At 43.2% G+C, this 18,288-nt stretch overlaps 9 protein-coding genes across 9 annotated transcripts; 3 read left to right on the forward strand and 6 right to left on the reverse strand.

Moving 5' to 3' along the window:
* Nucleotides 1-1,510: 1,510 nt before the first annotated feature.
* Bfra_011494 (uncharacterized protein) lies at nt 1,511-1,804 on the reverse strand (the record flags this gene model as incomplete). The annotated part of the gene is made up of 1 exon (XM_037341820.1): nt 1,511-1,804. One exon carries the CDS (start codon nt 1,802-1,804, stop codon nt 1,511-1,513), a length of 294 nt encoding a protein of 97 aa, XP_037194677.1.
* Nucleotides 1,805-1,864: 60 nt separating this feature from the next.
* Bfra_011495 (uncharacterized protein) lies at nt 1,865-2,559 on the reverse strand (the record flags this gene model as incomplete). The annotated part of the gene is made up of 3 exons (XM_037341821.1): nt 1,865-2,039; nt 2,112-2,237; nt 2,303-2,559. 3 exons carry the CDS (start codon nt 2,557-2,559, stop codon nt 1,865-1,867), a joined length of 558 nt encoding a protein of 185 aa, XP_037194678.1.
* A 962-nt stretch (nt 2,560-3,521) lies between these two features.
* On the reverse strand, nt 3,522-4,204 carry Bfra_011496 (uncharacterized protein; the record flags this gene model as incomplete). The annotated part of the gene is made up of 2 exons (XM_037341822.1): nt 3,522-3,990; nt 4,026-4,204. The coding sequence occupies 2 exons, from the start codon at nt 4,202-4,204 to the stop codon at nt 3,522-3,524; spliced, it is 648 nt and encodes a 215-aa protein (XP_037194679.1).
* Nucleotides 4,205-5,983: 1,779 nt separating this feature from the next.
* On the reverse strand, nt 5,984-7,559 carry Bfra_011497 (putative wd repeat domain 5b protein; the record flags this gene model as incomplete). Its single annotated transcript, XM_037341823.1, has 2 exons — nt 5,984-6,689; nt 6,748-7,559. 2 exons carry the CDS (start codon nt 7,557-7,559, stop codon nt 5,984-5,986), a joined length of 1,518 nt encoding a protein of 505 aa, XP_037194680.1.
* A 513-nt stretch (nt 7,560-8,072) lies between these two features.
* On the forward strand, nt 8,073-10,981 carry Bfra_011498 (putative inositol phosphosphingolipids phospholipase c protein; the record flags this gene model as incomplete). Its single annotated transcript, XM_037341824.1, has 3 exons — nt 8,073-8,486; nt 8,547-9,610; nt 10,429-10,981. 3 exons carry the CDS (start codon nt 8,073-8,075, stop codon nt 10,979-10,981), a joined length of 2,031 nt encoding a protein of 676 aa, XP_037194681.1.
* Nucleotides 10,982-11,126: 145 nt separating this feature from the next.
* Bfra_011499 (uncharacterized protein) lies at nt 11,127-11,471 on the forward strand (the record flags this gene model as incomplete). The annotated part of the gene is made up of 1 exon (XM_037341825.1): nt 11,127-11,471. The coding sequence occupies one exon, from the start codon at nt 11,127-11,129 to the stop codon at nt 11,469-11,471; it is 345 nt and encodes a 114-aa protein (XP_037194682.1).
* A 336-nt stretch (nt 11,472-11,807) lies between these two features.
* Bfra_011500 (putative flavin-nucleotide-binding protein) lies at nt 11,808-12,766 on the reverse strand (the record flags this gene model as incomplete). Its single annotated transcript, XM_037341826.1, has 3 exons — nt 11,808-12,277; nt 12,330-12,638; nt 12,685-12,766. 3 exons carry the CDS (start codon nt 12,764-12,766, stop codon nt 11,808-11,810), a joined length of 861 nt encoding a protein of 286 aa, XP_037194683.1.
* Nucleotides 12,767-13,494: 728 nt separating this feature from the next.
* On the forward strand, nt 13,495-15,382 carry Bfra_011501 (putative fatty-acid amide hydrolase protein; the record flags this gene model as incomplete). The annotated part of the gene is made up of 2 exons (XM_037341827.1): nt 13,495-13,869; nt 14,000-15,382. 2 exons carry the CDS (start codon nt 13,495-13,497, stop codon nt 15,380-15,382), a joined length of 1,758 nt encoding a protein of 585 aa, XP_037194684.1.
* Nucleotides 15,383-15,556: 174 nt separating this feature from the next.
* On the reverse strand, nt 15,557-17,803 carry Bfra_011502 (putative c6 transcription protein; the record flags this gene model as incomplete). The annotated part of the gene is made up of 4 exons (XM_037341828.1): nt 15,557-16,295; nt 16,616-16,857; nt 16,923-17,635; nt 17,695-17,803. 4 exons carry the CDS (start codon nt 17,801-17,803, stop codon nt 15,557-15,559), a joined length of 1,803 nt encoding a protein of 600 aa, XP_037194685.1.
* Between the last annotated feature and the right edge of the window lie 485 nt (nt 17,804-18,288).

The following is an 18,288-nucleotide window of genomic DNA, read 5'->3' on the forward strand; positions in this document are numbered from 1 at the left end:
AGTGTAGGCTTTCACCAAACAAACCTCGCTAGATCCTTCTAGCCCGAATCAAGCAGTCTCTCAGACCAATTTGACAACTTACGCAGCTCAGATCCAGATATACACAGGATTTTAAAAGTTAAAATTTGATAGCAAAATGTTCGTCGTATTCTAGTCTACCATAAAGAATGCTTGCTTCTAGACTTCATTGACATGTTTTTGAATCAAATACATCAAACAAAAACCTGAAAATCATGCCACTTCCTGCCAACTCCTCACCTAATAAATTCTCGCAACAAAGCAACTCCCTCCATCCCATTCCATCCCATCATAGCAAAAAACATACACTCTCACACCACACCAAACCCAGAACATCCTAAACCTACCTCCAACCATCCTATCCATCAACGCCCACGAAACCCCAAGCTCGAGCCACCAACCCTCTGCCCGGCCGAAGTTCCCCCATCTAATTACCGTCCCCAGTCACATATTCTTCATGTGACATCCACAGAATCACAAAAGATTTGTTGCATATCTGAAAAGTTGTTTAATCAACTACTCTGCCATTATTGAAAAAACAGCATTTTTTTTGGTTTTCGGGTTCGAATTTTGGTTATGCAACTTCATTCAACTTTATTCAACTTCAACTTTTTTCGTCTTGCCCGCCCAACTCCTTCATCTGAGAAGATTATGAAAGCTGCCACAACACTGATTTTTTAACTGATTATCTTGGTTTTTCTGACTATTTATATGTGTTAGAGGCTGCAGATTTATTGAATTTCTTTTACTCAGTTGTAGGTCAGTTTGTTGTTGTGAAAATAGATGTCACCGTGACACACATTATGCATGACTTGGAACCCCAAGTTTGCCCACCCCGAAATCTTTCTAGTCCGTATATTTTTTAGGGAATTGACATCTGGCCTCTACTAAGAGATGTAGAGTGTAAAGAACAACTTTTTTCTTGATCTAATGTCATTTTGATTCCAGTGTTCCTAATTTGTCCATGAGTGCAGGAGACTATGTCATGACAAGCGAATCAATCTTGAAGGTCATTAGATCATATCCCATATATAAAAGGCCTCTTTGCAATTATATGTGAGAAGGTGTTAATTGAGCTCTTTGAGTTTAAGGCATAGTTTCACAGGGATCTAGACTCTGGAGTAATCCTACATGTATATAGCTAGATACTCGGCTAGGTCTTCGTGGTAGATCTCTGATTTTGCTTTGCATTTTCACTATTAGCATTATTGGCATGACTCATCACTATATAGTTAAAGATTTAAGAGGGTTTTTAATAAAGAACGTATTGCTACTCTGACTAGCCTATTGACATAAGCTGAGGCTAGTCTTAGTTTCCCATGTTATTGAAATACAAACCCCATGTGCAAGACCTATTGGACTACACTAGCATCGTCTACCGGAATCAGTAGTTCCTCTGCTTCCTCTTGTTTCATGACAACGAGGTGTCTTTGTATTAAACCATATCAAGTACTTGTTTGCCAAATTTGTCATTTGTCAAGCCTTCCTCCGTCTACCACGGTTCCCCTTCAAAGATTTGCCTCAAACCTGTATACTTGTGCAGTGGCGTTCCATCCTTGCGGACTCCCAGATCAATCTCATCCATTCTTGGATATAGTTCGGGATACTCGGAAGTGCAAGAATAAGGACGTGCCTGAAAATGGTCTCGGCATCTCATCAGTAACACTGGAGTCGGTCTGATGTTTTTCCAGTACTTTAATGTTTCCTCTCCAGGCTTATCCCACGTGTCTTTCTCTGTGGTATTTATAAAGCGATCGAAGTTCTTCAATAGTTGTTTGCAACCCATGTCGATTCCTTTAAGACTTTCCAGTGCATCGTTTAAGTCTGGGCGCTGTCCCCGATTAGGTCAATATCGAAATTCCTCATTCAAGGATTGTTTCAATCTCGGAAAATCACAATCTAGATCCATACAGCCTTCACTAATATCAACGAGTTGCCTGTATTCGAGATTGGTCCAAGTAGCTGGACCCACACCGTAATCAATAACGAAATACAATGTGTTCAAAGCTGGACAGTGGATTCTGAGTGAGATATAGAACTTGGCTAGAATATGCATATATAATTGATCTGATTGATACTAAAAATCAACGTACAAAGCAAGATGTGTGATGTTATCTAGCGTCATGCGTCCTCCCACCATATCCAATGATATGAAGCTGGTAAAGCTCATTGAGAGAGTATCGACAGTCATTCGAAGATATCTGTAGCTATCAGAATGACTGCAACTCTGGAAGGTCGTGGAGGTTGGGAATTTCATCTCGATTTTCTCGTAATTCCGGAAGACCTCTGCATGTGAGTTCTTGCATGCAAGCAAGAGAGAGAGTAATGCGTGATGTTTGTTTTTGTCAAAGAAAACATCAGCATTCTCTTCTCATGCGGTAATCGGATGTCAAAGTCCCAATATATCAATTCTGGGTCTGGAAAGGCTTTTTTGAAGATCCGGCACTGGATTTCGACCGGGAACGAGGAAAACAATGGGAACTCGTCGAATTTTTCTGATGCTGCTTTTGAACATGCTGTCGTTGAGATGTTGTCGGCCATGTTGTTGTGTGTATATTTCAGATATGGCAAGTTAGAAGAGGGAGGTATCTGTCCTTGCGATGGATAATTTGTTGAAATGGCAAACTGTGCGTACGAAGCGATACGATGCTGTTGAGGTCAAATACAGCAAGTCTCAAGTAATCTCGATGATGGAAGATGTAGAAGAATTGCGTATGGTAAGAATCAGGTACTGATAAGAACTGCAGTAGCTGTACCGGTTTCGTTAATTTAACGAAATTTAATGTATAGTAGTGAATTCGTGGCACATGGGTGAGTGGAGTAGGGCAAGCTAGTGAATAATCATTCTAGAGGAATAAGATGGTTCGAGAGTTGCATCTGTCACCAGAGGTTATTCACCTCGCTTGGTAGAAGTTCTAACTAGGTATCAATGTGTGGTTGCAGAGAACAAATAGAATTGTAGATGCTTAGCGCATTTATTCCAAAATTAGGACTTTCAACGGATAAGTTAGTGCTATCTAGTAAAACCTAGGAAGTCAACCTTGTGAAAACACTTACTAATCCCAAGGCATACAAGATATACTTCTTCTTTACCAAAGTTTAGAGGTGATAACCCGGGAAAGTTCTGAGTATCATGATGGATCTAGGGCTGTGGGTCATTGATGGACAGAATGGGGGTTCAAATAAAAAGCGAAGCCAGCTTCTAGATTTCGAACACTTTGATATGTTGAATGTATGCCACTCGTCAGTAGAGTTAAAAACGACTGAAATAGGATACTAGAGCTCCGAAATCAAGACTCATTTCACTAAGAGTGAAAGCTTTTAGAGAAGAAATTATGTGAAGAAACATTTTATTATGTGAAATTGTCTAACTAGGTGCTTTGTTCATCTAGTCAGTTTTCCGCCCTTAAATTTATGGTCTTTCAATTCTCACATTGTTGCATCCTTCCCCTATTCCCAGCTGAGAAATTCTGTCGTCGATAGTCCTCAAATATTGAGCGGCTCTACCACGGTTCACCATCAAACATTTGAGTCAGCCCTTTGTATTTATGCACAGGGGTTCCGTCCTGATGGCATGCAATGTTGACGTTCAAGGTGGGCACCCAAAGCCAGGGTGATGTACCACTTTGTTCGAGCGTGCATGAATAAATATCCCTGCCACTTTCATCTTTAGTGATTAAGCACATCAGAGCCGTTACAGGCCTGCGAGTTTTCCAGTATTTTAGAGTTGCCTCTCCGGGTGTGGGCCAGGGATCACTTTCTTTCGTATTCAAAAACCGACTGAAGTCTCCAGCAATCATGTCCGCGTCTCCTTTGATGTCTTTCATTTGTAGCCGAAAGTACATTCTTTGCAGGTGCTTTTGTCGGTCGCGTAGACCCGGGGCGTACTTTACGCGCAAATCAAGATCCATCAATCCATCAATCCATCTGAAATATCCAGCATGCGAAGTAGATGCTTGCTTGATGGATACTCTATGCCTGAAGTTTCCGTCTTAACTATGAGCCACAGTTTTGAGAGAGCCGGACAATGGTTACTCAAGAACGTGTATAGCTTGGCTGCGTTGTTCATTCTGGCGCTCAAGATCGTACGAGGACAATACCACGATTCTAGAATTATATTGTTCAACGCCAACTGTGTGATACTCTCTATAGAGAAACTTCCGCCCATGTCATATAACTGCAACATCATTGTGGCTTCGACCAGAAGAATATCGGTGTGAGGCCGAAAGTAGCTGCGCTTGCACACATAGTCGTCAAACAAAAGCGGGTCATAACTTCAAATCTTTGAAATCTGCGAAAGATCTCTGCGTATGATTCTCTGCAAGCTAGTAGTAAACTATTCAGCTCATGATATGTAGGAGGAGTAATTTTAAATGCTCTATGATTTCCCTCTACATGGATAAATAAAAACAAATCGATGAACACCGGACCAGGTTGTGCTTCTTTGAGAATTCGGGCTTGGAGTTCGAATGGTAAGCGTGAGAATGGCCTGAACTCGATGAGGGCTTTTGATTCTTGCTGAGGCGTTGAGTTCATGATGGCGACTTTATGAAGATTTGTCGATAGGTATTTTATTTTTTGTGGAAGTGGCGACTTGAACTTTGGGGCCAATTGTTAGTCGAATGGGAGATGATATTCTAGAGACTGGGTATTATGTAGATGGTGTGTGAAGATGTTATGCCTATAAATCTTTCTGTGTGTTGTATCGAAGAAGCAATTGAAAGATTTTAGAACCTGCAAAGACGATGTATATATATATCAACATCGATGCAAGTACGGCGCAGTCGTATCTCGCCTAGAATGAGGGATGTACCGTAAAACAGGGCTAGCATGCATGGCAGGATTTCTTAAATGCGAGATTGATTCTTGAACAGGACGAATCTGGGTGAATCGAGCAGCTACAGTGAATTTGTAGAATGTATACGTTGGAAAAGACACCATTATCGTGAGCGTTGGATTGATCTGTCCTATAAGTCACAGTTCTTGGGGGAGGATACTGGTTGGATGATATGAAATCATGTGATACGCTACGTATAGATTTTGAAGCGCCCAAGTCTCCCTCTTCTCACACAATTTCCCACTTCTACTCTACCTTATGTCTATCTCAGGATTCCCATATCAGACTTGAGACCTCATAAAGATCATTGTGCCCATCACTCAGATACTTATACTGACATCGATATTGGCACAGGCTCAATCACCAGTTTCGGGCACAAGGCATGTGGTTTTGCATGTTTGCTGAACATAATCGCATGATAGAAGGTGTGCGATGCATATAGAGCCTGAATTCTTTAACAGGGGGTCCACTTGGGGCTGAGAGGGCACACTTCTTGAGTTCCATTTCACGTTTTTGTTTGGTACTTCTTCGCTTATGTGCTTTCGACTTTAGAACCTATGATTATACAGTCGAGCCTTTAGCCCATCAAAACCACTCTATAATGTATGGCCAGCCTGTTTGAGCTTAAATCACTGTATGTGATGTGGAATAAAGCCGAATTTTCGATTTTGTGGCTGGCGTCCCGAACCTCTTTCACTACTATATTACTTCGTACGTACCGAGAAAGCGCTTCAGGCATTCACTCTTACTTATTAGCACTTACCAAAAATCAGACAAATCTAGGATCAATACGGAACCTAGTAACGTAACAGAGTAGTCCGAGTGGAATTATTGCTTTTACAGATACGCAGTTTCCTAGCTTCCAGCTTCGAAGCTCAAACACTATAATCCTCCCCGCAGATGAAATACTACTTGTATCTTCTGAGTGACAGCTGCGGGTTGGTGGCTGAGGAAAGGGGTTGTTCTGTCACGTTATCTTGCAAGTAAACATTTAGGTCGGTCGAAGATACATTTCCATTTTAAATCTTACCGAGAATCTAGTTCCAGGCTACTGTTAGGGTTCAAGTGGATGAAGGACAGTGTGATGCTTTACACATAAAATAAAGTAAGTTTCTCTATCAGAGCTGATTAGTCTTCCTCCATTTTCTCCGGACTGCGTAACTCGCTTCTATCCCTTTCATTTTCCCTTTCCCTTTCCTTATCTATATCTCTATCTCTCGATCTCTCCCTATCCACACTCATATCATCTCTCGGGGTATCATTGCTATATCTCCTTTGCCTTTCCTCATCTCTATCATCTCTCTCCTCATTCCTGTAACCACCCATATCTTCATCTTCTCCATTTTCCTGCTTTACATGATTTGTGCCTTGCGATTCAAGATGTAGATTATCCAGTCTCGGGGACCCATCTTCATCACCCACATCGACCCATATTCGGACTGTCCCATCCAAACCAGCACTGGCAATTGCTCCATTTGGTCCAGGAGCAGTATCGACCCAACAAACGACGCCTTCATGTCCATGAACTTTCTGAATTAATTCCTTTGTGCTAACATCCCAGAAGAGAATATCTCCATCTTCACTACCCGAACTGATAAATCCTTGATTACCACTGAAACCAAAACTTCCACCCAATGAGTATTTATTATTAACGTGGCCTTGATATGTCTTTTTGCATGTTCCAGCTACATAGTCCCAAAGTCGTATGCATGAATCGAGTGTATGCGCCAGAATGTACCGGCCGTTGGGCGAGAATCGAACTGTAGTTACCGGCGCATTATCTTCGTGTACGAGAGTTCGAAGACATTGACCAGTTGCTGTATCCCATACTCGACTAAGAGAATATTAGTATTTTCGATACAAAATTATGAATGGCTAGCAAATGAACTTACATGAGCCCATCAGTAGAACAACTGCATACTAATGTTCCATCTCGGATGAAATCCACCGCACCAACCGGATCGGAATGCGCTGGCAAACTTCTCATTTGCCTTCTTGCCCGTAGATCCCACAAGAAGACTGCTTCATCATAACTTCCACTTGCGATTACATTCCCCTTTGGAGAAAAAGCGACCGAATAAACGTAATTATGATGACCAAGTAAAGGCGTGGGATATGGTTTACCAGTCGCTCGATCCCAAAGCCTAATGACCTTATCATCTGATCCTGAAGCTATAGTATTTGAATCCGGACTCCAAGCAATCGTCGATACACCTGCCAGATGACCTTCCATTGTTCGCAAATGTTTTCCCGTTTCCGCATCCCATATTTTAATTGTGCCATCTGCAGAACAACTAGCTATCCATCGACCATCGGGCGAATATCTTACTTGCGCAACTCCTTTGCGATGTCCCCGTAATATAAATTTGCATTTGTAGTTGAGTTTTAAAGGTTTATGAGAAGGTGTAGATGAGGATTGCGCCGAGCGATGTGAATCTTCAGAGGTAGATCTACTTCTTGATTGATTTGAATTTCGACGACTTCGAGTCCTTCGTGGACTTCGATGGCGGGGATCGGTATTGTCTAGTTCATCGGCGCTGCCATCACTAGAATATGGTCTCGATTGTCTGCGTGTTGAATCGCGACGCGTGCTCGCAGATGGTCGGGTTGCTTTATCATCTGCCAATTCATCCGGCGAACTATAACCCGGTGTAGAAACTTCGCTGTCGTATCTTCGACGTTTTGTTTGGTGTCTTTCTGCCATATTGAATGGAGTTGTAGCTATTTCATCGATGTCGGATATTATTTCGAGCTTTCGAGCTCTTGTCACATTAATGACGACTCAAATTAATTAAGCGCTGGCACATGGAGAAATTAAACGCGGTGCGCTTACCCTTGTATAGCATCGGCTGTTTTACCGGATGGGACCCATGAACCCCTGGTTTTGAGTCCTTGGTGTTGAGCCTAGAAACGTCATGAAGGTTAATTCAAGGGAAGGGACCGAACTGATAGGAAATGGTTCAAAACACCATAATAGCTACTCAATCCAGACATTGAACTGATTGTCCGAACTTTTTCTGCTTACTTGAGTTTGATTTCAATAGAATAGAGTGATAGAATTTATTGTATGCAACTGCAAGGGTCAAAATCTCAAAACGGAGTTCTTTAATTTCATTCCTTCAGCACTTCGCCGCTCCCGCTCCCGCCTCAGCAGATCTCCACGATATAAGACTTCTATTCTACCACTTCTCTCTCCCCAAAGCTTACGTCAATCGTTATGGACTCCCCATCACTACAAGTTAATGAGATCAATGTGATCACCCTCAATTGTTGGGGTCTCAAGTTTATCTCTACCCTACGGAATGAACGTCTTACGGAAATTGGGCAAGCCATTGGCTCTGCAAATCCTACACCCCATATAGTTGGTCTCCAGGAGTGTTGGACACAGGAAGATTACAAGAGCATACGAAAGGAAACGAAACATATTTTGCCTTATGGAAAGTTTTATCACAGTGGCATATTTGGAGGGGGGTTGGCAATTTTGTCCAAATGGCCAATCGAAGAGAGCTCGATGTTCAGGTATCCTCTCAATGGCCGGCCTACGGCATTTTTCAGAGGCGATTGGTTTGTTGGGAAGGGTGTTGCTGGTGCCAGAATACGATTTGGGCAAGGGCCGAAAGATATTGTCGAGGTTTTCACTACACATGCAAGTACTTTGAAGCTTTTTGCTCTGCTAAGCTAACGTACATAGCTCCACGCACCATACGAAACAGAACCAAACGATTCTTATATCTGCCACCGAACAGCACAAGCATGGGAAATAGCGAAACTTATGAGAGGTGCCGCAGAGCGTGGCCATTTAGTTCTTGGCCTAGGAGATTTCAATATGATACCATTATCCCTCGCCCATCGACTTATCAGCACACATTCGCCTGCTCGAGATGTCTGGATGGTCTTGCATCCTGACTGTTCTATCGGTGCGGCGATTGATGAAGTTGAAAAGGCTCGAAGACGTCCAATACCCACTGCTGAATTCAATCTATCGGAAAACGGTGCGACTTGCGATAGCGTATTAAATACTTGGCGTTGGAGTAAGGGAGAACAAAAACGTCTTGGTCCAAATCGTCCCGAGATTGAGATTGCAGGTGATACCCCTGATCCTCGTGCGAAACGACTAGACTATATTTTCGCCAACACATGTTTCGATGAAAACAATCCATCAGCAGGAGGATGGATAGTAAAAGATGCACGTGTTGGTATGTTGCAACGGCATTCAAAACATCAATGCTCTTTAAGTGATCATTTCTCCGTCGAAGCAACATTGGTACATACAAAATATGCATCACCAACCGAACAAACAATACAAAACAAATCCGCCGTTTCTAATGGTGTCTACCTCCAAACCGCCCCCTCGGAATCTCATCTCCTCAGCGCTCATACACAACTCAAAACTTCTTCATCACCACCCTACCTGCCCATCTCAACATATGATGAAATCATCGCCATGATTCATACCTACCGACTTCGAGAACGTCGTCAAAGACGTCTTCGTTTAGGTCATTTCGTCGCTTCGGTATTCATAAGTATAGGTTGTTTTGTAGCTGTTTGGTGGAGTCCTCGAAATTTCGTTGCCTTTATACTTATGCTATTGAGTAGTTTGGGACTTGGAGCGGGCGTTATTGATGGTTTAATTGGAGGACTTTTTGTAGGGAGTGAGATTAGAGCACTTAAGGAGTTTGAATGGGAAATTAGTAATGCAAGAGCGGCGGCTAATGGGGAACCCCTCGATCTCGCTGAGGAGGGTATTCAGGATTGGTAGTCCTTCCCCGTGAGAGGGATGAAGGGGAGGGGGAAGTGTTAATGTTTAATTGGTATAAAAAAAAACTGCGGGGATGTATTACTAGTAGATCATGATATAATCTGCGTATCTTTTATGCTGTCACGAGGAATTGTACTATACGAAAACGAGCATTCTTTCTTCAATGTACCTTGTTTTTCTTCTTTCCTCGCCGCAACTTCTTCATGGCATATACGAAATAGCAGTAACAATCTCAATATGGCCGAAGATGCATACTTCGCTCGCTCTTTCCTGCTTTTTACCTTCATGATATTACTTTTCCAGCACCCACCCACCTTCTGTGTTTGCTCTTCTCTTGTTACCCGATTTTTCATTTCATCTTGCTTGTCTGTTCTTCCCCCCCCCTCTTCATTTGTTTCCATAATATGATCTAGCATGGGATGAGCTGGTAAAAAAAACATCAAAACATCAAATACATCTTTGCATTCTTTCATTATCGTTTACTATCCGTACTTGTTAATCTTGGGAAACGAGACAGGCCAGATTTATCGAGATTGAAAGTACTACTTTTAGTTTGTGGCACAGTGCTTGTTACTTGGTGCGTGAATACTGGTATATCAATCTGGGACAAGTACCGGGAAAGATTGGACGAAGAGAAATTGTGCGCATAGATACGAAAATTGTCGGGGACGAGTTGACTGCGAGGTTTATTTGCGAGGAGGGCGAGGGGATTAGGGCGTTAGGAGGAGAGATCCAGATGTATTTGTTGTAAATTGTTAATTAGGGTTCTGGAAATAAGTGCGAGTGTTACGATCAGTATGAGTAGTCCGAGAAGGTTACCGTCTCCGACGGATGCGGAGCGTCTGGTTGGGATGGAGATGGAATTGGAACTTGAAAGACATGCGGAAGAGACAAGAGAGATGGAGAGAAGGGAGAGAGAGGAGAGGAGAATAGAAGTGAATGAGATGGATCGCGCTCGGAGGGAAGCGGAAAGCAGAATGATGGGGTGGAATCTGGGGGTGGGGATGGCATATAGGCATGGAGAAACTATTGGAAACAACATAGAGCCAGTGAATATAGACCATCTTTTGAGAGAAAGGACCCTGCAGGCTGAAAGAGGAAGACTTGGTCAAGGAGAACGTGCCGTGTGGCAGGAGAATGGGGAGACTAGGTACCAAGAAATGGCTCGCCAACAGAATCCATTAAGTCGTAGACGAGAAGAGAACAGGAGATTGGGAACTGCGGGCTTTTCATCAATGGAAATTGGTAGCCAAGAGGCAGAAGAAGAAACCCGTGGCGGTGGAGGCGGAAAGAAGCTTTTGCCCGAGAGACAGGAGACTGAAGAGGAACGAACAGAACGGCTCCGATTAAATGAAAAGTCAAGATAAAGCAACAACGGAGAGGAAAACAAGATAAGGAAATCATAAACGGGAACGATTCAGTTAAGAAGAGGAAGCTCGAACAGAAAAGGCTCAAAAGTAATGCACAAAAAAAACGAAAATATCAAGACAAAAGAAACTAGAGATTGAAATCATGAACGGGAATGATCCAATCAAAAAGATGGAGGTCGAACAGGCAAGGCTCATAAGGAATAGAAAGCAGAGAGAACGGGGCCAACGAGATAAATTGGGGAATGCAAAGTCCAAACCTGGAAAAAAACAGCAAGAGGCTGAAATCATGGAAGAGGATGATCTGTTGCTGCGTACGACAGTCAGATCGAAGATGTTTCGGAAAGAGAAGACCAACAACCGCTTCCAACAGAAGCCAAAAGAATGGCGAAAGGCACAAACTCAAGTGGAAGAGGACGAAGACAATGACGAAGATGAATCGGAGGAGGAACGGGAAGGCCATTGGCAAGAAGAGGAAGGTGATGAATAAGAGAAATAGTAGCGAGAACACAGAGTTTGAGAATTGAGAATTGATAGTCTAATAGCATTAGCATAACCCAACGAACTTAAGTTCAACAGCCTATAGAAGCTTTTATTTCTCTCCAATAACTGAATAATTATAAATTTAGTGCATGGTGCCATAAGATTGGATTCTGAGAAGTCTAATAGTGATCAATTCAACATGTAAGATGACTTAGGATACAAATGAACTCCAGAATATCCGCGCTTTCCACAATTCCTGTCATCATTCTGCTTGTAAATTTATTCCTATATTATATACTTCATTTGGGGTATCTATTATTACATATCACATACTACACACTCATCACTTACTACAACCACCCAACGTCAACGGTATCGCTTTTTCCTCCGCATACCTCCTCTCCTCCCTATTTCTCCTCTCCATCCAATCCACCACTCCCTCCTGCACCTTCCTATCATCACAATACGCACTCTGTACCGGTTTTCCCAGCACCTCATACAACGGCAACGCCCCCGTCCACACATCTTCTCGCTCCCCCAATCCTCCCCGCTCCAAACTCTCTACATTCCCAGTCCGGATTTTCGCCGACGCACTGCGCACAACGACTTTAATCACCTGCACCGATTTCATGGCTTCGGGCGCCACGGGATTAGTCTGTGACCAGCGACGACGAATCATGTGGTTTGTGAGGAGGTGCATGGCGTAGCTTTTTTCAGAGGCGGAAGTCACAGGTTCGGCGGTGCCGTGGATGATGCAGGAGCGGTAATTGAGGGAGTGGCCATTAGGGGTGAAGTGGAGGATTAGTCCGTCGACTAGGGCTTGTTAGTAGAGCATTTGTTTTGAACGGAGATAAATATAATATACCTTTGGTGCTACTGATTACAACTTTCATATTTCCTCCCTGTTTCGTCATCCGGTTTAACATCATGGCGGAATTCCCGTGGAGATATACATCGAATGGCCCTTCGCCAAAACTCTCCTGTTCTTGTACATACTGTTCCTCGTCTCCGTCATCTTCACAGATGGGTTTGTGGGGATCATAGTTTCCAGCCACAGCGGTCATTGGTAATGAAAAGGGTGATGGTTCTCCATCTTCATCTGGTACTATGAATGAAATTGTAGAGACGAATGTTTGAGAAAGAATTGAATGAACCGTGCGGTAATCATAATGTGCTTTGAGGGATTAGAATTCGTTTTGTAAAGAGGAGAGGGGTAATACCTCGTTTTTTGTATACTCTGATGGTGTTTTCTTTTAATTGAGGGTATTCCCCGGATTTTTGTTCGGGTGTTATGGAGCCCATGATTTTAGATGTGTGTTGTGGATATGGATGTGAAAGGCTACTTGATAACGAAGTGATACAATGAATTCGTAGACCGGATATTCTACTCAGGAAATCTCACAAGAAACACAGAATGCAAACACATGAAAATCATCAACTGTACAGTCCCCTTTATACCAAACAACATCCTCCAAGATGTCACCGCAAACCTCCTTAACGCTACCAAGTAAGGTAAGTCGACACGACCCCCTTTCCCAGGAAAGTGGACGCGAAGTTCCCTCACTATTCATCCGATTCAGGTCCCGTGCAAGGACCTTCCTATCCACCACCCCACCAATCTGATCATCGCTTTTCTTATCTGATCGATTGATCAAAATCCATTGGTTTCCATTCGACAATCGCATGCGGTTCCGGATGTGACGATTTCTTTCGAAGTTTGAGTTCGTGTGGAAGGTGGGTAAGTATGAAGTAGCTGTGCTGCGTATTTATGGGGAAGGGCGAGGCGTACAGGCGGTCTGTTCTTTTTGGGGAATCTTGACATGAATATAAATATGTATCTCATGGAAGTCGTGATATGTAGCTTTTGAAATCTGTTTTAAGTGTGTTCTATGCATTTTGTTTAACGTTGCACATCTTTTTCTTTCTCTTCAGATTTGGAAATTGGTCTTACTGTGATTGTGCAAATATTTGGGAAAACAATCCGGTTGACTTAAGAAAATAGAAGATCAGTGTCTTCCGTTTCTTCAACCATGACTCCCTCCATTGCAGAACTTTCCTCGTCTTCCTCGACTCCTGTCAATGAAGTTTCTGTGTCCACCACTTCCGGGCTCGCGGAAGAACAGCCCTCAAAAACCTCTACAGCTTCAACATGGCAAGCCATCGCTACTCGTCGCCAACAAGAGATTCTCTCTTCTATCCCCTCGGAATGGATTCTTCCAGCAGACCTCCTTAAATCTAAACGTCCTCTTGATTTAGTAAAAACATGTGGTTTACTAAATGAAAGAGAAGTAAAGATTGTGTATAGTACTGCGGTGGATTTGCTCGAGAGAATGAGAACGAGAGAGTGTACAGCTGTGGAAGTTACAACGGCGTTTTGTAAAGCGAGTGCTGTTGCTCATCAAGCGGTTTGTCTTCTATTTCTTTCCTCTAATTTCTGACTAGCCCCAATCTCAGTGATTGGGATTTCAAAGGGATTTCCGAACAGTATACGGAAAGGAAAAGAAGAAGAGAACAGAAAACTAAAAAAAAAAATAGACAAACTGTCTCGCCTGGACCATGTACCCCAGCGCCCTCTCCCACGCCGCCAAACTCGACGCCCACATGTCCCAAACCGGGACCCCCATCGGACCTCTCCACGGTCTTCCCATTTCCGTAAAAGAACACATCTACCTCATCGACACACCCTCCACATCCGGTTTCGTAGGCTGGGCCGATAACTTCTGCACTTCCCCCTCCCAAGAAGGAATGTGCATCCAAGTCCTTCGCAACAGCGGCGCAGTATTCCACGTCAAAACCACTAATCCCCAAGGTCTCATGGCTCTCGAAACACGCTCGAATCTCTATTCCACTACTACCAATCCCTTGAATACATTTCTCTCCCCCGGTGGTTCATCAGGTGGAGAATCCGCACTCATAGCAATGCACGGCTCGATTCTCGGAATCGGCACGGATATCGGAGGAAGTATTCGGAGTCCCGCGCTCAGCTGCGGTATCTACGGTCTCAAACCCAGTGTGGCTCGACTACCGCATTCCGGACTCTCGGGTGCACATGATGGCATGGAAAGTGTGATTGGGGTTGTGGGACCCATTGCTACGTGTTTGGCGGATGTGGAATTATTCTGTAAAACGCTTTTGGATGCGCAACCGTGGAGAGGAGAGGTTGGGTTACTTTCTATCCCATGGGGATGTCGCGAGAGTCTTGCTGCGGAGAAAGAAGAGAACAGGAAATTGAAAATCGGTATTATATATACCGATGGAGTACACACACCTCATCCACCCATCACCCGTGTTCTACACACCACAGAATCCACACTCAAAGAAGCAGGACACGAAATTATCCCCTTCCCCACACATCTCCATGCTCCTCTCATCTCTACAGTTGACGCAATGTATCTCCTCGACGGCGGCGCCGAATATCTCTCTCACCTCTCTCTCACCTCCGAACCTCCAACCTCCTTACTCCAATGGATTTTAGAAAAGAAAACCACGAAAAATCGCACCGTTCCCGAACAATGGAAACTACATAAGGAGAGAAATAGAATCCAAGACGAGTATGCGAAATTAATGTTAGAGACAGGGGTAGATTGTATTATCGCGCCAGGAGGAGTAACGGTAGCGAATGCGCATGAAGAGGCGAAGTATTGGGGGTATACGAGTGTGTTCAATGGATTGGATTTGCCAGTTGCTTGTTTGCCTGCTGGGGAGGTGGAGGACAGTGATGTGTGGGGTGATGCAGATGGAAATGAAAGTGGGAAAACGGATATGGAAGCTCTTTGGGGACCGGGGAATGAAGGGGCGCAGAAATATGAAGGAGGAAGTGTGGGATTGCAGATTGTTGGGAGGAGATTGGAGGAGGAAAAGCTGTTGAAAATGGTTAGGATAATTGAAAGGGATTTGGGATTATCTGGGTCGGATTAAAAAACATGTAGGATTTAGAGGCAATTTAAAAATGGAAATTAGAGACCAAAGAAAGGATATCTGAGTAATACAAATAATCTATAGAAGAATGAAAGTACTATCAAAAGTTCCCATGCCAACATTCCTAAAGGCTTAAACCTTCAATTTCCTACTCAATTCCCACACATTCATAATTCAAACCAAAAGTATACAACTCCCCATCTCCTTAATCGTCGCCGTACAATCAATCAATCTCCCCTCCCTCCTCTGCAACTCCCAACTCTTTTCCAAAATTCCAAACGCACTACTCGAGTTTCCAAAATCTCTTGAGTCCGTAACTGCACCTCTCGACGTTTCCCTAAAAAATTCCTGATCTTGTTTTGAGCTTGCCAAACAACCCGCCACACTCAGTGGCCACACTAATCCTCTAAACATTTGAGGATTGGGGATCATGCGCATGGCGTTTATAGTGTTGTGGAGCATCATATCGACATCTTCTGGAAGTAAGTCATCCGTAATGACCATTTGGAGATAGATGAGAGATGCGCAGGCAAAAATGTGGGTTATCAGGAGGATGGTATGTTTATTGTACAGTTCTGTGGAATAGAATGGTGGAGTGCCTCGATGAATTGACCTCAATGCGTGGAGTTTGTCTAGTGTCTCTGAATTTTTAGATTCAAGACGGCCTCGAATATTCTGTTCTGTGAAGATTAATTGTTGTTTAAAATCTATGGTAGAATCAGATTCGTGTTTTCGTCTCCAGGTTCCTAGCCAGGCGATCTCGCTAATCATTATCATAACCCAGTTTTCGCATCCCATGATGGAGGCTAGTTGAATTTTGTGGTCGGATTTGGAGGAGCCGGGTTTTTTGGCGGAGAGTAGTCGATTGTGGAATTCGGAAAGCCAAGGATGGGATCCGGTGGACACGCAGGCTCTATGAGTTTGGTGTTAGTAAAAATATAGAAATCAAATTTTGCGAATGACGCTCCGCTGGCCCTCCGGGAGCCATTGCCATGGAGACCGAATAATGTCACATGTACGACCGTCGAGCGCAGCGAGCTATGGGGGTTTGGGGGCTTGCCCCCATAATGTCACCCCTTATCAACCAAATACTTATTCGATTGATACAACAATCTGAGCAAGACAAGACCTTTGCTGTCTCTCCTCCTACCGCACTTCAATCTTTCCAGCATACAATCGAAATAAGGAAAAACAAGAACAATTCAGAAAACGATGAAAACCAAGAGAACTCACAGCGCATCCATCCAAATAATCGCCCCCGTAAAGAAATCCAACGCAGCACTATCCCTCGAAACCAAACTTTCACTCAGAATTGATTCCGGCGAGCCTGCTCCTGGAATATTGAAACATTGAGATGAAGTCAAGAGTGTTTCTGGACCTGGTATACTACCATTTGAAACTTCGTGAAGAACTAATATGAGTTCTGATGCTGCTCTGAGATGGACTTGCCAATTGCTTACACCACCGTTGAAAAGCTTTGGGGGTTGGTTAGTGATTCGATTGTGGTTCGCGGTGAATTATGGAGGAGAGGGATGCTCACCTCGAAGGATATTAATTGGATCATACAAGCTAGAATTTGGATATTTCCATCAAAAGCCCCTTGCTCAGATGCATTTTTATTATTTGTTTGGATGAAATCTTGCAATCCTTTCAGTGCCAGATCATAATGATGTTGTAGCTCATGCAGATAATCTATTTCCGCTTGACCACTCTCTTGTTCCAAAAGGAGAGATTGACGATGGAAAGCACTCAGACTTAGAGCTGCATGATAAAGAGGTTTTGTTTTTGTTAACAATGACAATAGCCATCCTCTTCCCGATGATAATGATGGGGTGTGAAACCGGAATTGGATGAAAAAGACATGATCAAGGTAATGCATCATCAAACTTGCTTCTTGGTCTTCGATCCATTTTGGGAATAACGGAGACCTGGGTTCAATGGGTTTATTATTGTCCATTTCAATAGGTGGTGTAGATATTGAAACAACATTGTCGATACTTGGTAAATTGTCTCCTTTCTTAGCGATTTTCGTCGTAGTAGTACTAATATTAGGTGATTGTGGCGATTTGGGCACCGAGGATATAGAACCCGTGTTTTTCCTCGCACGAAAAGCGGCTCTCTTTTTACTTGCAGACGCAGCAACAATAGCTTTAATTTTCTCCAACTCTTCTTTTGCAAACTTTGGATCATCGATCCATTTTGGTTTGGGGCCATAGTGACATTCTACATTAACATCCTTACATCTCGAACAACCTATGAGAATCGAATATTAATTCTTTTTCTTCGGCAAGCAAAAACTAATCATGACTAACCGGGTTGTATTTCATCACATTTCTTTTTCCGAATTCTACAAGTCCAACAACCTCGATTACTTCGGACTGCGATTGGTGAATCGACATTAGAGCCGGAAGTGTTATCCATCGAGGACGGGAGGAAGGGAATGGTGTTGAGCTGAAGCGGACACTTGCATAAATGATTACCTGATACACATTGTTGTACGAAAATAGAATCTAATATCGTGATTATAGACTCGTGACTCTTCGTACTGTATGGCTAGTATAATCCACGACACCTTTGGATATCGTATCGTCGAATCAGACGAGGAATTAGCGATATATGAGTGTGAGCTAATCTCCTCAAATAACATTCATTGTATGTCGGGTAGACAATACATGTGAATTTGATTGCAATGAGGCGTGTGTGTGAGAGTGTGTGTTATTGAGAATGGAGGAATGGTTGAGTTCTCAAGAAGAAAAGTAACTGGAGACGAGAAAACTTCACATCGGCTCGACTTACTCAAAAAGGAAAGTATTTTCAATCCATTTTCGATTCATGCAAACTGCCAACTATACATAAAATCCACACAAGCTGACAAGCCCGAGTGGCAGTTTCTTATCATTCTTATC

The sequence above is a fragment of the Botrytis fragariae genome (genome assembly GCF_013461495.1).
Source record: "Botrytis fragariae strain BVB16 chromosome Unknown tig00000037, whole genome shotgun sequence".
NCBI lineage: Eukaryota > Fungi > Ascomycota > Leotiomycetes > Helotiales > Sclerotiniaceae > Botrytis > Botrytis fragariae.